This window comes from Neopelma chrysocephalum, unplaced genomic scaffold (genome assembly GCF_003984885.1).
Source record: "Neopelma chrysocephalum unplaced genomic scaffold, ASM398488v2 Primary Assembly neopelma1_97222, whole genome shotgun sequence".
In the NCBI taxonomy this organism is placed as follows: Eukaryota; Metazoa; Chordata; class Aves; order Passeriformes; family Pipridae; genus Neopelma; species Neopelma chrysocephalum.
The window spans coordinates 3,418,357-3,435,777 of record NW_020925863.1 but is presented as its reverse complement, the minus strand read 5'-3'; the positions used below and the strand labels follow the sequence as shown (position 1 = coordinate 3,435,777).

Genomic DNA, 17,421 nt, shown 5'->3' with positions numbered 1-17,421 from the left:
GTAAAAATAAAACTAATAGCACCAGGAATTTCAAGCCTGTTACGGTATACAATACCATATATCCACAATAAGTGTCTAAATATCGATAAAAGGATGTTTGAGCTTTTGCTTTTGAGAGTTCTTTTCTTAAGTGAATACTTAGAGGTAAATCAGGAAAGGAATGGCCATTTTTGCAGGTGTTTTGTTTGTCAACTGTTCTAATTTAGTACCGGGTACCGATGTCAGAAGATCATTAATCTCTGATGTGACCTCTAAATATTCTGGCTGTGGTTTCACTAACAGGAACTTTTCTGATGTTATTCCACTGAATTCAAGTAGCCAAAGTTATTCATGTCACAGAACATCTTTGTATTTTCAGATAAATAATCGTTTCACACTTCACAAAGAACATGAAGACACCCTTCTCCACAAAGGAAGGGAGAAAGCAGGGAGGGAAAGTAGGTCCTGGTTCTCTTTTGAAAAACTGCTGGTGCTTTGGATCTCTGTCTGTAGTTCTGCAGCTTCCGCGAAGGAGAACAGAAAGTTTAATGAGGCTGACAGTCAGCTGAGATGGTGCCTAAATCTGGGACAGGGGGGTAGCATTTTGGTTTGTGTTGTTTTACATTTTTAGTGGGTTCAAGTGGGGAGATGTTGTTGGTTTTGTATTTTTGAGGATTTGGGGGAGGTGTTGCTGATTGGGGTGCTGGGGTTTTTTCCCTGTAGCAACTGCATTGTGAACAGGATTATGCCTTCCTAATAATCTTTGGAACTTTTTATGGGTTGTCAGAGCATGTTTCTCACCCCAGTTTTGATAGCAGTGTTCTTCAGCATACCAAGAAAGTGATGAGTAACTGTGGCAAAATAACAACGTAACTAATTAAGCCTAGTTTTCAATGGATTTGTGTCCTTTGACCTATCCATATTTTCACTGCAGTATCCTCGTCCCTCACAACCACCAATTTTCACAAAATCCGTAGAATGTAATTATCTTGGACATCTTTGGATCGGTCAAATTTACCTTGGTTCAGTCAGTGAGAGAACAGTGATATTTCCGAGGAAAACAAGTTAAAATACTAGCTAAAAAGTGGGGAACTTTTCCAGACCTATTTATATTTGACATTATTTCTTAAAGGAATTCCTGGTTTTGACCAGAGAATTCTGGAGAAAAAAAATTATTAATAAAATATTTTTGGAAACAATAAGGGGATGGAATGGGTGCTGGTTTATATTAGTTTTAAATGCAAGATTAGATTTTGCCTTATAATTCACACTGCACATGTATATTTAATCTCTGTAAACAAAGGGTCATCCCAGAGAATGTTAATGTCAAGTAAGTTTGGATTTCTAATATTAGAAAAAAATAGAAATTTCAGTCACTCCACCTTCTTTTGTCATCCTTCTGCATCTATGTATTGTAACATACTTAATCACGAGTAAACATAAGAAAACTATAATTTCTATAGTCTAGAAGCCATTATGTTACTAACATAACTAACTTATCAACCTGTTGTTTATGATTAAGTTGGCTTGCTAAGTGGTAATATTAAATAACTGTTAAGCTTTCTTTTTAATTACTGTTTAGTGCCCTAGGACTGTTGTAGTTCATTTTTAGGCACAGAAATTGAGATAATTCCCTCCGGACTGATCTTGCTGTCTTTATTTCCTGTGTAACAAGTGTGCATGCCATCACTGAATGGGGTACAATCACAGAATTATTCTGAATTTTCTTTCTTTTCCACTCTCTCCCTTTAACTTAAAGAGTTAAACCAAAAAAAAAAAAGTTGTTTGTCCTAAATGTTCTTACTGAAATCCATTATGCATGAAAGGAGTCTGAGTCCATTTGCAAGACCTCTAAATGAACTCCATTCATTCTGTGCTTAGAAATGTCCATTCAGCCAGAAACAGACACAATAGTTACAACCTCATTTATTTTGCACCAATACCATCATATTAAAAGTGAACCGTTTGTTTTGAAAAAGTATAGTAATCTTTCTATGCTAGTTATATAATTCTTTAATAAAATTACTTGAGGGTTTGAAAGATGTAAAATTGCCTATCTATTCTTTGCCCATAATTGCAATGTAGTAGCATTGCAGTCATCTAAAATTCTTAAACATTCATGAAGATTTTGAAATAGCTATTTTGAAAATATGAGTTCACTTAGCTTGACTTATTTTCATGTAAAACAAGTTACAGAGACTTCTGTTTCTAGTTAGCTTGGAAATCAAGCCAATTAGTGATCGTAATTAGTGGCTATGGAAAAAAATAGATTTAAAGTTTTGTCTTTTCAAACATTGAAACTTTGTTTGCATTTAGAAGGTAAATTACTTATGATATGCATGTCAAAATTGTAGGAATATAGAATTTCATCACTTTAAAATCCATGAAGATAAGTCAAGAATTCGCTGCTCCATATTTTGTCTGTCTTAAAGTGGAAACTGTCCCATTGTGATCAGCAGAATGTCACGATCCTCAGGTGTAGGGTTGTGATATCAGACCATATTACATCTCAGTTTATATGACTTGGAGTGTTGAGCAAGACTCATTGGTTTTCCTTCTAAGGTTAGGAATGAGCAGAAATGATAAGCATTTAGGAGAACCTGGCTTGCCTTACATGCAAGTGAGACTTTCCTAAGTTGTCATTCTTGCATGCACTATTAAACCTGTGTGAGGAAGGTCTGCAGCCTCCCAGGAGCATTCTCTCCCCAGTTCAGGTGAGGGAGGCTCTCTAAGGAGAATCTGAGGGGTTGTATTTGTGTCCTTTTCCTGCCAGGCTGGGTGGCCATTTGCATGTGTTAATTGCCTAACAGGCAGATAGTGTTCAATGTAGAAGTAAATACTATGTTTGGAGGGAAAGAGAAAGTTGAGGGCAGATACAAACCTGAAGTCCTTTATTTATTTAGATTCAGCAGACCCTGTTGCAGTCGACTGTTCAGGGCCCCTTTGAAGTCAGAGCCATTTTCATGCCAACTATTATTTATGGCACTCTGGCCTTTAAGTACCAATAATCAACTTGGAAGGAGGTGACTGTGGTAGCTGACTGGAACTGACTGAGCATTTCCTCCTACAAACTGTAGAAAATACTGTTTGTGGGAAGTGTGTGAGTGAGGGTGAATGGGTGAGGGGCTCACGGCAGGAAAAACAACTAACAGGAAAGTGTAAGGAGAAACATCATCTCCTTGCTCTCAACCAGTTCTTTATCTGACAGTCCTCCTGCTGGTTGCTTTTCCTGCTGAGTCTCCTCCTCCTTCCGTCCCCTTGACATGCAAAATACATGTCCAGTGAATACCTACACAATGACAGTAACAGCACTTTGTTACTGAAACTCCCTGCATTCTGTAACTCTTGTGTCGCATTCCATTGTTTTGATTATTGCTGAGCTTGACATTATGTGAATTGCACCTGCAGTATGGCCTGCTCTGGGATTGTACAATGCAATAATAACTTGAAGCTACCAGGAGTTCAACAGAGTAAAGGTCTCAGGATATGCTTTTCATAAAGTAAATTGTTTTTAAAGTTGTTTGGGTTTTTTTAATATTTTCATCTGTTAATGTTACGCTTCTGTGTGAACATTAAGTGACATATACTAATTTTCCACAATGTGTGTTTTCTCTGGATGATTATCAGCCTGACTTCTTAAATCACTTCTTTACAGTTAAATGCTCTTGATTTTGATGGAGTTTTTTCTGATCTACATCAACATTCTCCCACTTCATGTATATTCCCAGGTCAGAGATCTGTCAGTTCGCCTTTTTTTTTTTTTACTGTTGGGAAATGAAAGTTCAATAAGAAGGGTCTGTGATAATATATTAAAAAAAAAGAAGCAAAAATTAAGAAGAATGATAAAATATGTCCCTCATAATTCACTGCTGACAACTCACTTCTGCTTTTGTTTGTTTAGGTACTTCCCACCAAGGTGGCTATTCCCACAATGCAGTGGTCCATGCATTACAAAAATGTGGCATTCGTCACATTGACACAGCAAAGAGATATGGCTGTGAATCTCTCCTCCAAAAGGCCATCAAAGAGAGTGAGGTGAAGCGAAAGGATCTCTGGATAACTACCAAACTCTGGCACAGTGATTATGGCTATGAAAACACAAAAAAGTCCTGCTTGGAGTCATGTGAAAGACTTGGCGTTGAATATCTTGGTATGAATGTTTACATATAGCTCATTTACTGTACTTTCCATGTGAGTACTCACAAATATGAATGAATTCCTGAAAAAATAGATCACAGAAACCAAATTCTGCCTTTATTTACACATTTGCAGGTTTCTTGTTCTGTTTGTTCTCTAGAAAGTTCACATGCATACAACTGAGAGCACAGAGTTTTTTCTTGTTGCCAGTGTTTTAAAACAGACCAAGGTATATTTTGTAAAGGTATATCTCATTGTTAAATTCCTTGAGGAACAACTACATGAGTTTTATATATTTTGCTAAAAACACCCAAAACCTATGTAACAAGGATTCATAAACTTTACAATAATATATTGGCAACAAGGTGACAAAAATGCCTGTTTTCTTCTGTGGTCTGTTTTCTTTTTCTCGAGGAGTGGGAGTCCTTTCTAAAACTTCCTTTGTAGGTCTATTAATTTTGAAATTCAGAATACTGCCTTTGGTTTGATCTGCCTGATGCAATATACTTTGGGGGAAATGTTAGAAGTATTTACAAGATTTTAGAAAACTGAAACTAAATCTAACTAACACTGATGCACTTTCAAATTTAACCTTATCATAAACTTCTTTTAGTAGAAAATGTGATATTGGTACTCCCTTATTAGATAGGCAAAGAGCTGCCATAGTGATGTCAATTAATTCTTTGAAACAGGCCTTAAGAGAGGAGATACCTGACAAAAATAAACCTAATATTTGCTTCTTCTTCCCTAGCTGAAGCAATGAGAAGAAAGTGGATGTAGAGGAAGGTGAATTTAAAGTAATAATCTAAAATAATGACACTAGTGGAGATAATCTTTATGCTGATATTCAAGAAGCAATTGACCCAACCGTCAAACATTGCCTGTCAGTGTCCTGAAAACCTTCAGTTTGTTTCTTTCCTCACCCTGTCCCCATTTTAGGAATAAACAAACTTTAATGAGGAAGTGAACAGCTTTTGTGAAGTATGAATTTCGCTGAATTAGTAACATATAATATTAGTGGCAGCCGTGTGCTATGTTTACTGGCTTTTTTTGCTTGGGTACTTTGCAAGATGAACAGGGAAAAGCTCTTATATCTGTTAAAGACCGATGCCTGCATGCACAACTTTGGCTTCATTCTTTCTGGAAATGTATCCCTTCACATCCTCCACAGGTACAGAATAATGCAAAATGAATTAAGATTTCTTTTTGTCTGTCCCGTGCAAATGCAGGTCACTGTAATGAGACTTTCATAAACTAAGTTTCAAGCCTTGACTATCTCCTTTAACTTGAGAAGTAACATTATTCCTCCTCTGCTTTCTGCTTGTTATTTTGTGTTTTCTTTCTTTTTTCTTCTGCTTGCTCTGGTACTGGTGCTGAATGGCAATGAGAGGAAAACTTGACTCACTTCCAAGAAGTCTTTTTCAGTGATTCCTTCCAGTACTGTAAGTTGTTTTTATTTTCTCAGGTAGTAGGCTGATTGAAGTAGGTGCTCACAGAAATACTGAGTTTACATATTGCTGCTTAGCAGAAATACCTGAAAGAAGGACAAGAATATCTGAGAGCAAGAAATGCACTAATGCTGTCACCATGTGAGTGAGTCCTTGGATTGGCATAAACAGAACTTCAATTTGTGAGATGTGTTCAGACCTGAGACTTCTTTTGCTCATATTACTAAGGCAACCTAAGGGAGTATTACAGCTGCCTGTCCAATTTGTCTCCATACTAGATTTGATCCTTTTGTTATTTTTGTTTTGTTTTTTTTAATAGCCTCACCCATCTTCCCACCACTGATATGGAGATGTCTGAAAGATTTCTAAAGCTCTTCCTGAACCACTTAGTCTGCCATAGTGACCTAAATCAATGCAGGCTTCAGCTTGCTTTAACTTGACAGTTTGTGAAGTGTGATGGCTTTGGAAATACTTGACATCCAAGTCACTGAGCTGTTGGGATGGCAAGTGGAGCAACAGTTTTGGCTACTGGGGTTTAATCTCTGTTGTATCAACTCCACAGTTTCTGTTAAGCACAGTGTGATCTGCACTGCTTTGAGAGACATAAGGCTGAGTTCCATCTTTGGTGCTGTTTATGCTGGGAACTAGACCCTCAGAGGAGGTGCAATACCTGGGGTGTTTCATGGGTTCATGGACAGCATCCTTAGGGAGTCCTGCACCTCCTGTATGAAAGCACTCAGCTGGAAGGTGCTGCTGGGAGGATTTTCGAGCAAAATGAGGCAGTACCTTGAAATATGAACCTTTCAAGTTTTTTCAGGAATGCTTAGAGTAAGAGCTTTCTGTTGGAAATTGAGGCTTATCACAAGTCCAGCAAAAGTAATTAGAATGCAGAAGATTGGTTTGAATATAAGGCTATAAGCTTGTAGAAATAAGGTCAAGATATTTGTTTTCATTCATACCTGCCTTTTGTGTCCCTTTTCTGCTGACCAGTCTGTACCATAGAGAGGACCTAAAATCCATGGCAAAAAGAGATCTGGTAATAACAGGGCAATTTGTGCCCAAGCTTATTTAGGAAAGTAAATTCTTTAGTTACAAGCATGTGTTAATGCTGGCAGGTTTTCTGTAAAATAGGAGTGTGAAATAATGATCAGAATAAATCAGAATTTCCTGATTTCATGCTATGATATTAACCAAATATATGGGAGTTCACAGCATTTCTGTAAAGATACATGGTTCTCAAAGAAAACTGAAATATCCTAAATAAAAATCTGTGATGTTAGACCTTTATGTTGTAGGAAAAGTTAGTAATTCAGAGGACTACAGAGAGAAGAAGCTGCAGGAGTCCTGGCAGCTAAATGTTCAGCTCAGCTCTTTGTTCCTGTTCCTGTTAATTTTCTTGAGGATCCTTATGGATCACACAGTCCATCTATACAGACTGAATTAGAGACCTGGGAAATAATCTCACAGGAGTTCATAAAACTGTGCATTATCAGTATATGGACTGCCAGCTGTTGAAACAGATGAATTGTTGAAAACAGTCATAGCTTTTTAAGAGAAAAAGTGCTCCATGTAAAATATGTGTTATGAAGCCTTTTCAATAAACACTTTTGAGGCAAATGGTACTAGGAGAGCAGTGTTCCAGGATTTTTATTTGAACTGGCAGATTATATATCCATGATGTGCTGGAAATTTATATTATTTGTGGGCAGTGGTTGTAATAGATATTCTGCTCCTTGCATTTTCTAAATGTGGTCCTCAACTAGCAGACACAGTAAACCAGTATGAAATGGCAGCAAATCTTACAGGTTTGGCAGTAGCAGAATACATTCCTTGGTATTTGGATCTAACCTCCAAAATAACTTCTTGAATGTGATTTGTGGGTTACGGAATTCATAAACAATTTTATTTTCCTTTTGACTGTTCTGAGTTTGTCCCATTCAGGCAAATCTGACCTATCACAAATCCTCAACTGGAGCTGGACAAATGCACTCTCAGCATATTCAGTGTAATAGATGAATCACATGGAATGGGTGTATTATCATAATTCAGGTTCTGTATTGCTTCAAAACACTTCGGGTTTTTTTTCACATTGATCCTTGTTCAATAGAACAAAACAAAAAAAAACCCCACAAAATATTGAGTGGGAGAGAAAAACACATCATGTCAATACTAAGTACAGTGACTTGAGAAAAGGAGGGAAAATAATTGCATTAAGATAGCTGGGAAACATTGAAAAATATTCTTTTGCTTTTAGATGTGATATAAGGCAAGGCTTGTTCTTCAAAACTACATTTGTTTTAGTCAATGTGGACTTTTTTTTTATATTAAGAATTTCAATAGAATTGCAAACTTTTATTTCCACAACAACATGCTGTTCGCTTTTAAACTGTAAAGTGACCCTGTACTTTCCAGGGCCATTTGATTGTTGATTGTAGGTGCTGCAACCACTAAGAGTTAATAAGCCATTCTATTTTAAATGTATGTGTGAAAGCAGCACTGTGCCTTGACATTTAAATGAACTTCAGGCCTTGCTTACCACTGCACCATTGCAGCTTGATTTTCTGCAATGGATGTTTTAAAAAGGTGTTAAGTAAAAAAACTGATTGTGAATGTTTGGATGTTTTCTTCTTCTTTCTCAAGTGCATCCTGATACTGTGAATCACGGTGGATTTTTCAATTTAAGATTATTTTGGAGGACATCTCAAGGTGTTAATTAATCTTTCCCACACTACAAAGCACAACTCCATCGTTCTCAACACATAAAAATGTAGTCTGTTCTTAAAAACCTTCAGTGATAAAGTTACACATTTCTTGATTACTAGAACCTTAAGCTATTTCGATAAATGATTTAAAACTAATTTCTTGCCTCCAAAATGAATTAAAGAGTGTTTGTGTTCTCATAATCCCCCAGGAGGGGAAATATTTTAAGCAAAAGAAAGTGTGTGTGGGTGTAGGGTGTGAATGTGTGTACAAATAAAGATGAAATCATAGACCTTGGTTTGTGCAGGGCTTACTGTTTTTGTTGGCCTGCAGGTATCGTGGAAAGTTTTCTAACAGATGCAGTAGAAGAAAGCAGATCCTGGCTGTGCCGGGGGTGCTTTACCCATTACTGGCACAAAGACTATTCTGCTCATTATCTATGAGATAAGGTACCTTTGCCCCACATCTTTGGAGAAAACTTCTTGTAGTCCAGAAGGTCTGCACTTTGTGATCCAGTAGAGGCTTTCTAGCCCTAAATGCCTATATTTCTAAATGTGAAGTAATTTTTATTTCAAAGAAACCCCTAAATTAAAATAAACATAGTAGGATGATATAGACATCACATACCTGGTAACATCACCTTTCTAAAATAAAGGACCAACAGCTAATCATGTTTGCACTGAAGAGGCCTAAGACACTAATACAGGGAAGGCTGATGTGTTGCATTTTTTTTAAATGTCCAAGGCCAGAGATCTTTCAGTTATCAAATCTCTTAAGTCTTTCTTCTGAGAGTGCTTCAGTTTCTTGGACTGAGTACAATGCATCTCTGTATATGGAAATCCATGATGTAGCTATTTCTGTGAGCATTTGCAAACTGTGGTGTCCAGCTGAATACTTTGGCTTTTGGAGAAGTAGCTTTTGGTGAAATTCTGCTGAAGTTTGATTATTTTTGCTAAATGATGTGTTTCTGCATAGTTAAGCAGTTCTTACTAGTCTGGTTTGGAGAACATAGCAAGCAGCAGTTAAAGATACATAATTCCATTTTTATGTGAGGTAGGCATCAGATACCAGTAACTTACACCTACTTACATGTGACATTTGCTTTATCCAAGCAAAAACGTTTACATTCAAACATGGCAGTCTCTGTGCAGTAAGTACCACCAATGACATATAATTTTGGATCAAAACAAACACTTGATATTAGCAGTTTCTAGTGCTAATCCTTGGGTTTATGTCTGATATAGATCAGTGGAAATTTTATTGGCAACAGAATTTGAGTAGCCCTGACTTTTGATCAGAACCTCACCAAATGCTTTATTAGTTCCCAGTATTAGTTTTCAGTTAAATGTCACAGAAATTGGTATTTATTCCAATACCATGTATTGGTATTTATTTTTAATAAATACAAGTTGTTTTCTCAGAGCAATTAGAGAAGAAGTAATTATTCGTGCATTGGTGATGAACAAGACTGCATATGGAATTGGAAGTGGATTTTATGTATATAGGGGCAAAGAATGAACAACTTTCTCTTTAAATGCGATGCAAATTCAGATGCTGCAGATCATTATATATGAGTGATATTTGCTTCCCTGAGCAATTGTATTTAAAAGTCTAATGCGTTATTGATATTGGAAAGTGCAAATTTAGCTTGTGATTTTTGTGATGCATCCAAAATAATTTTTTCCTTCATACAACTGTAATGTATCTTACTGTACAAAACTCTGTACTGTTCTAAAATTTTTAATCCAAGTAAAGTACTCTCTTTAACAGTGTTGCAATGATGTGCCAAAATTGGAACTGGTGTATTATAGAGAATTTCATGTTACCTTTTCCTCTTAAATCAAGGTTGAGTTTGTATTTTCAGAGGTGGAAAACTAATATACCAGCCCACTGGTATAGTAATCATTAGTGCAGTCCTTAAATGGGAATAAAAAGAATTATTTTTCTTTTTATTTTCCACCTTTTTCGTTATTCACAAAGCAGAGGATCTGTATTTTCTCAGAGGTGCTGTAAATGAATGGTGTGATGTATTCAAAGAACAAAAACCTCTTCTCACTAAAACAAGTTGGAGTTTTTTTTTATTTCTTAACTCTGTATTTGAACTGCCGAAAAAGGAATATTATAAAGTACAAAGAAAATGGTGTACATCTCAGTCATCCCATTATTTTCTTTTGCTGTTTTTCATCAGACTAATGTATGCAGCAAAGGCCAAAACCTGTTTGACTGGGATGCCTGCAGTTACCTGTTTAATCTGGAGTTAGAATTTAAATAGAAATGTAATTGTTTTCCAAGTATCTCTTAAATTTCTCCTTCAGAATGTCTAGCAGTGTCTACAAACTTATAAAGGAATTTAGGTCCTGTCATTTTTGCAATTTAGATAATCTCATTTGAAACTCTGAGTCCAATACCTGTACATTTCTCACTTTAATTTATGTGAATTTCTGCTGCCCTTGGTTGTTAATGAGATGTTCTAGAATTCATTTATTAAAACTAAATGGATGTGTGCAGTAATAACCGTGGAGTAGTATTTGTAACTATTACAGTGATAATGTGTTGGGGCCATTATGGAGGGAAAATGCTGTTTCACATGATTTGATATATTTATTTTTTGCACACTTTACTGAGCAGTCTGTTTCTGTTTCTGTTTTAGATCTGTATTTAATGCACTGGCCTGATGCTCATGTTCCGGGTAAAAGCAACCGAGAGGTCCGAGCTGAAACCTGGAGAGCGATGGAAGAGCTCTACGAGAAAGGTTTTTCTTGTTACATCACCTATCTCAACAGAAGCAATTATTGTGCGCATTGGGATTTGGGGAAGTCGTAGTGAGAGATGTCCAAAAGCTTAATTTGAACTGGATGCTCATATTTCAGTGGAATTTGTGTGTGTAAATTATGAGAGCCTCTTTGGAAATTGCAGTGTTCCTTGTAAATAATACATTGTCAAATTCTGTCCACAACATTAATTATGGTGTGCATACTTTCTTGAGGAAATCTACTGATTGCATTGAAATCTATATGCCACTATAGAACACTTTTGAACACTAGAGAACATCTTTGTAGTAACCTCCTCTATGTTAAATATAAATCATGCCAAGTTTTACTTCTTTTAGATTTTTTTTTTAATTGTATGATGCCATTTTCCAGTTTATTGTGGTATTTTGTAGTTCCATTTGTGTTTTAGAAAAGGTTCAACAAAAGAAAACGGCTAGATGAGGAGCAAATATTGAACTGCAGATTTTTTCATACGAACTTTTGGAAAAAATTTCAAAGAAGTGAGCTATTTGCTCAAGTTCTGAAACCTCAGGTTTTGGTGCACTGCAAACTTCAGTTTATGTTCATAGCAATAGGAAGAGTAGACTGTAGATTTAAGAGGAGGATTTTGCTCCTGAAGTATGCAGAATTATTAGAAATGGTATCATGAGAGAAGATCCTGTCATGCAATTCTTGGCCATGTGAACCACCCTGTTTACAGCTTCAGAGAAGCTCCACAGTTGGGGAGAAGACTTCTTGGAGTAAGTAGTCTAACACTAACCCAGACTTACTGAAGTAGTGAGTGCAGCAGGAGAGTTGCACAAAGACAATTACAGGCTGTGTGTCACTACCAGCTTTATCTGAGGCATAAACCACCCTCTCCTCTTACACTTCAACCCTTTGTTTACTTTTGCTCTGCCTCTGGAAACACAGAAGTGAATTATCTTTGGTACATCTTTTGTTCTTGCTTTTTATATTAAGTGTTTTCTGCCGTGTAAGGCATTACAACATTCAGTTTTTAAAGAAATGCTACACTGACCTAATACTTCAAAGCATCAATGACTCTTACATCCAAAAATGGATTATTCCACAAGGTATTTCATCCTTCCATTGAGAAGGTTTTTTTCTCAAGAGTATTTCAGTTACTGCGTGTCATTTGTGCCTAGATATGGCATCTTAATTTGCTGAAAATAAGTTGTATTTTTCACATTCTATTATTATTCCTATCCTATTGGCTTTTTTCTGCTTTTCCATAGGTCTTTGTGATCTTTCCTGTCTTGCACAACTCTTTCTTTCTCTATATATCTTCCTGATGGGAAAGACAATGACCTATTCAGTGGTCTTCTAGTGAGACACTGGAAATACTATTGCTGGCCATGCAAACAGAGGAAAAATTGCTTTTAATTTTTGTTCCTCTGCATGATAACACTTTACAGACATTCCATGTTATATTTATTTTTCCTGAAGTTGCATTTCTTCAACAATTTTGTCAATTTGCATGCTCAGTCTTTTTCTGAATTTAAGCATTCTGTAGACTCATTTAGCTGAGAATGAGTTTTCCAGCTCTGGTTGTCTGAATTACCTCAGTTAGATCATATACAGGGGAAGGAAAATTTAATAGTCTGGTTGAGTCAAGTGCCTTAAAACATTAACTTCCACACTTTTGCTTTAGGGGATACAGACTCTGGATGTCCTGACCATAAGTATGTGTTACGGAAATGACACGCAGATGTTAACCACTCTGGAGTTGGAAATGCAATGATTCCTGAGCAAAATGTTAAATAATTTGTTTGCATGGTTAACCACTAGGTTTTCCACTGAAGATTAAACACTTGCTGCATATCTTTGTGACTTGCTATGTGTTACGTGAGCAACAATCTTCATTTAGCAGGGGAAAAACTTGAGAGTTCTTTACTAAATAGATGAGTTCTTTGTCTTCTCTGAACTTGACATTGGTTCAGGTAGTCACTGGTTCCTGTTTGCAATTCTGTTACTTTTTTTTTTGGAAATGTTTATTCTGGAAAAAAAATTAGTAGAAATTAAACGCAGGATTGACAATTTAAACAAGTAATGTGCTTCTACAGTCAATTCACAAAGGTAATATTGAAGTGATTGAAACCCACTTGCTAGTGGGTTTAGCAACTAACTGCATCCACACTGAAGTGTGTCTGAAAGTACAGAGAATAATGGCTGTTCTCTATAGAAAACAAATTGGTTTGTGTTATGGAACTGATAATACTTTTATGGTACAGAGCTGTCTGCAAGAGACTTATGAGATAGTTAAAAGATGTCTGTGTTGACCTAAGGCTTTGATCTGGCTGAATTTAACAAGATTTTCTGTAATCACTTCTCTGTATTCACAGATGGTTTGAGTGCAGATACTTGTAAATCTCATTCTTCAACTTCAATTTAAATCCAGGTTAATATTTATTCTGCAAAATTCTACTTACCTGGGGCAAGAAACATTATTTTAAAGTAATGTAAATTATTAATAGTCAATTGTTATTATCAGTTGCCCTAGGAGTAGAGTAAATAAACTGCCAGTACTCAAGACTGTAAAAGTCTTTAATGCAGATTTTTTTTTTTCAAGGATTATTTAGATTGGTCACATTGGTCAGAAGTGGACACAAGAAACTGGAAATATAGACAATTTAAAATGAGAACCTGAAGAGTATTTGTTAGTGATCTGGTTACTCTCTCCAGTTGATTATTTGCTGTACTGAAGTTTTGGGCTGCACTCCTTGGATCCAGTGTGCTTTGGAAACTAAACAGAACTTGGTTACTGCCCCAAGGATGGAGTCCAAGGAACACACTTGAAAGAAGTTTTCATGTGTTACCACTCTCACCCTTGTGCTTGAATCCACTGTTTAATTGCCTAAGGCAACTAAGCAGCAAAACTTTAGGTCAAGAACAATTTCCCAGAATCCTGGGCATTTTTCTTGAGATTTTTCACAAGAGAGACTTCCACTGATCAGCCATTGCAACTTCTTTGTATTGAGAATTAGGAATGGGGGAGGAGAATTATTATTTTCTTTACTGGTTTTACAATTTTAGTAGGTATCTGAAAGTATAGGATAAAGGCAGAGAACTCTAGACATATGTCTTTGTTTAATAGCCTTGCTTGTGTTTTCCTTTAAAGGGTTATGGGATAAACAGCACTTAGGGAAAAAGAAGGAAAAAAATTCTAAAAGTTGGTCAGTGAGACATTTGTGTAAAATAACTGGTTGTTTCTGTTGTAACAGCTGAAATCAACTAGGATTCTTGTAATATCAAGGCTATGGTTTGAATTTTTATGGTCTCAAAATTGTCATTTTGGGGAATTATCCTCTCCAATACCTCAGAACAGAGGCCAGGCTCCCTACAGAATCCATTCCAAGATACATACATTGAGTCATATATTCCCTTGACAGCTGCAGCATTCTTGCATAGGCATTTGTGTGCTGGCAGATGAAAGCAGTGTGGCAAGCTGCTTTGACATCATGAATAGTCATTATATGTGCTCACTGGTAATTGGTCTGTTCCTAGCAAAGTGACCCCTTCCATATGCAGTGTCTTTAATGACCTTGATTTTGGCATTGTGGCTAGCCCATCATCTTGGAAAGCTTTTCATACACACATGCACATGATTACCCGTCCCTCTATCTAAAAATGCTGGGAAGAATGAGGGCTTCCAGCCAGCTTTTTGCCTGAAGTTGGCAAGAGTGGTAACATGGTGGTTGTTCTGGGTTCAGATCCCACTCGGACTCGCTGCCATTTTACTAAGAGTGAAATTGTTAATCTTTTTCATGTTAGCAATGCAGCTTATGCTGAGATGAAATATCCTTATTTACCTCAGAAATTCCTTAACGTGTTAACGTATGTTTTTGTTATGATTATGTGCATGACTCAAAGAGAGTCTTATAAAGAGACAGAAATTGTTTAGCCCAATAATTAAAGCCATCTTACTATGTTCTTGGAAAAAGATTATGTTTTGCTTGATTCCAAGTGAGAGAATAAATCTAACCAACCTTAATAATATTCTTGTCCTCCTCATTGTTGGGCATAGACGAGCTCAATCATCATCTTTTCTTTCTCCATTTTCTATCCATTCTTAAAAGTATGAGTGAGGTTTCAGTGAACCAAACACAGTTTTTGGGGCAGGTGGCACAGATTTCTAGCACACTTTGCTGGATGGCATATTCTGCTCTTATTCTACTGAAAAATTGCTTTAAATCTGTACGTATATTGTCAAATGATGAACAGCTGACAATTCAAACTGTTGTGCTGCAGCTCCACAAAATGTTTGCCTCAAGAGTGCTTATGTTGGTAGAAATCATATGTGAATGTGTGTTCATAAGTTGCACTGAAGTTCTGATAAGTAAAAGCAAGTAATTAATTTGCCTAGCAACACTTCTTTTTCACATTGTGGATAGTATTCTGTCTGTGCAGATGAAGATGTCTCGTGGGCTTGTTATTATCAGAAACACAGTTCAAAGATGTGTTTTCATGGGTTGGAGGTGGCTGCAGTTGGTGAGGATGTTGGTTGCACCACACCCTGTTGATCAGATAAGACAGCAATAAAGACGTAGGAAAAAAAATCGCTACACTTATTTATGTTAAAGATCATAAAGAAATCTTCATCATTTTCAGTATCTTATTTAAAAAAAAAAAGAATTACCATAGAAGAAGTCCTTTTGGTGCAGATGTAAAAGTGGGAATTAATCTAAACTTGCATTAATGTCTATGCTCGTTTGTTTTGCTCTTTTTTCTTTCTTAATGTTAACTTCATGGGTAACTCTACATGTAAAAATAAGCCCTCAGAGGACGTCGTTTCATTGCAGTGTATGATTTGAGCCTTTTCTACTAGCAAGCAAATCCTTTTTGTCAAAGCTGTAAATAAGCAAGCTGAGCAAGAAGATTTAAAGCAAATGTACACATTTTTGTACCCACACAGAGGTGCCTAGAGGTCCCAGCGTGAACACAAGAACTCTTGTGAAGAAGGCAATGTTGAAATACCTTTTAAAGGAAAGGCCTTGTCTTCAGCGTCTTGTTAAACCTGTGTTCTCTTCACAGCGTGATTTTACATGCTTAAACTGGCGTAAGAGAATGGAAAATCTGTAAGAATTGCTGTTTGTCTGGTTGTTTTCAAAACTGAATCAGTTTTGGTGGATTTTTTAAAATCTGTTCTGGTTTTTAATGTAACTATAGAATAAAAATATGTCAATGCAACTAAGATAGTGTTGCATTGAAGTAGTCAGAATGAGCAGCCAGGGTCAGAGGCAGCATATATTAAGCCAGTATTGCTGCATTATCCTATTGAGTTAACCGTTTAACAGTTGTGTACACTGAATGTTTGTAATGAGTTTTCAGTCACAGAAGTTGATAATTTGACTTCTATTCATGCCTCCTCTCCTGTTGTCCTCACAGTCTGCCATGGTTCACAGATGATCTATAGCAGGAGTGACGATCATAGAATTGTAGAAGCAGAAAAGTAATTTTAAGACAGATAAACACCTATACTGTGGCAATGAATGGGCTAAAAAGAAATCCTTTGGGGGAGGAGGTATGGCTTCTGTGTTTTCAGTTTTGCCACAGTCTTCCTGTGTCTCAGACAGGACACTTTGCCTTTTGGAGTCTGTGTGTTTTAGCCTGTGAAATAGGAACAAGTGTTACTTCATAGGTTTAGAAGTTAATTCCTTATGGATTGTGTCTAAGCATAGTCTGCTTTATTTATCAAGGCTTTGGCTTTCAGTCTGCATGTGGGGCACACTCAGCCCACAGCTCTGATTTAGGAAATTGTGCTGAAATCAAATCTTGTATGGTTTCTATGGGTAATGTGATTTAGCCCCAGAGAAGTTCTTAGCATGCATATCAGAGAGAATGTGGACCTTTCTAACCTGTGCAACCTCCGTTAATAAAGTTACAGTTACTGTTGTTGACCTCTTGTGAAAAGTAGATCCATTTGTGTTTTTATTCTGTGGCCTGAATAGAAGATAAAACAGAATGGGCACTGTTCACTGGACGTGGGAATTCTTCCTTGCTCTGACTCATGTAGAGCAGCAGGGAGGGGGAGGAAAACGGGCTCCACAAACCTGGTATCCAGTTTTGTCATTTAAAAAACCTTTTTGATCTGAACTTTGTACATTTCATATTTCAGAGCGTATTTAGAAGTCTGATAAAAGTCTGTAGTAGTGCTGGAGAAAGATAAGGCTCACTATTGTACTAAAACGGCGCTGTGGTGCCAAGACACTAAACTTATGCTTTTTTGTTGGAGGAGTAACAGTGACTGTCAAACTTTGTATAATTTGGTATTATACAGATTAAAGGAAAAAATACCCAATCATTCTCTAGATTGCCATAAAAAATACTTCAGGCTTAGTATGCAGCTATATTGCAAACCAGTGCTTCACAGCAGCTGGGAGAAATAC

General features: G+C 36.6%; 1 protein-coding gene across 1 annotated transcript in view; it reads left to right on the top strand.

Annotated features, from left to right (window-relative positions):
• Positions 1–17,421, top strand: part of LOC113961490 (uncharacterized oxidoreductase ZK1290.5-like) — a 40,153-nt gene that overhangs the window by 11,121 nt on the left and 11,611 nt on the right. The window contains exons 2-3 of the mRNA XM_027671857.1: positions 3,881–4,129; positions 10,915–11,016. Of these exons, the coding sequence (XP_027527658.1) occupies positions 3,881–4,129; positions 10,915–11,016 (351 nt within the window). The remainder of the gene's footprint in view (positions 1–3,880; positions 4,130–10,914; positions 11,017–17,421) is intronic.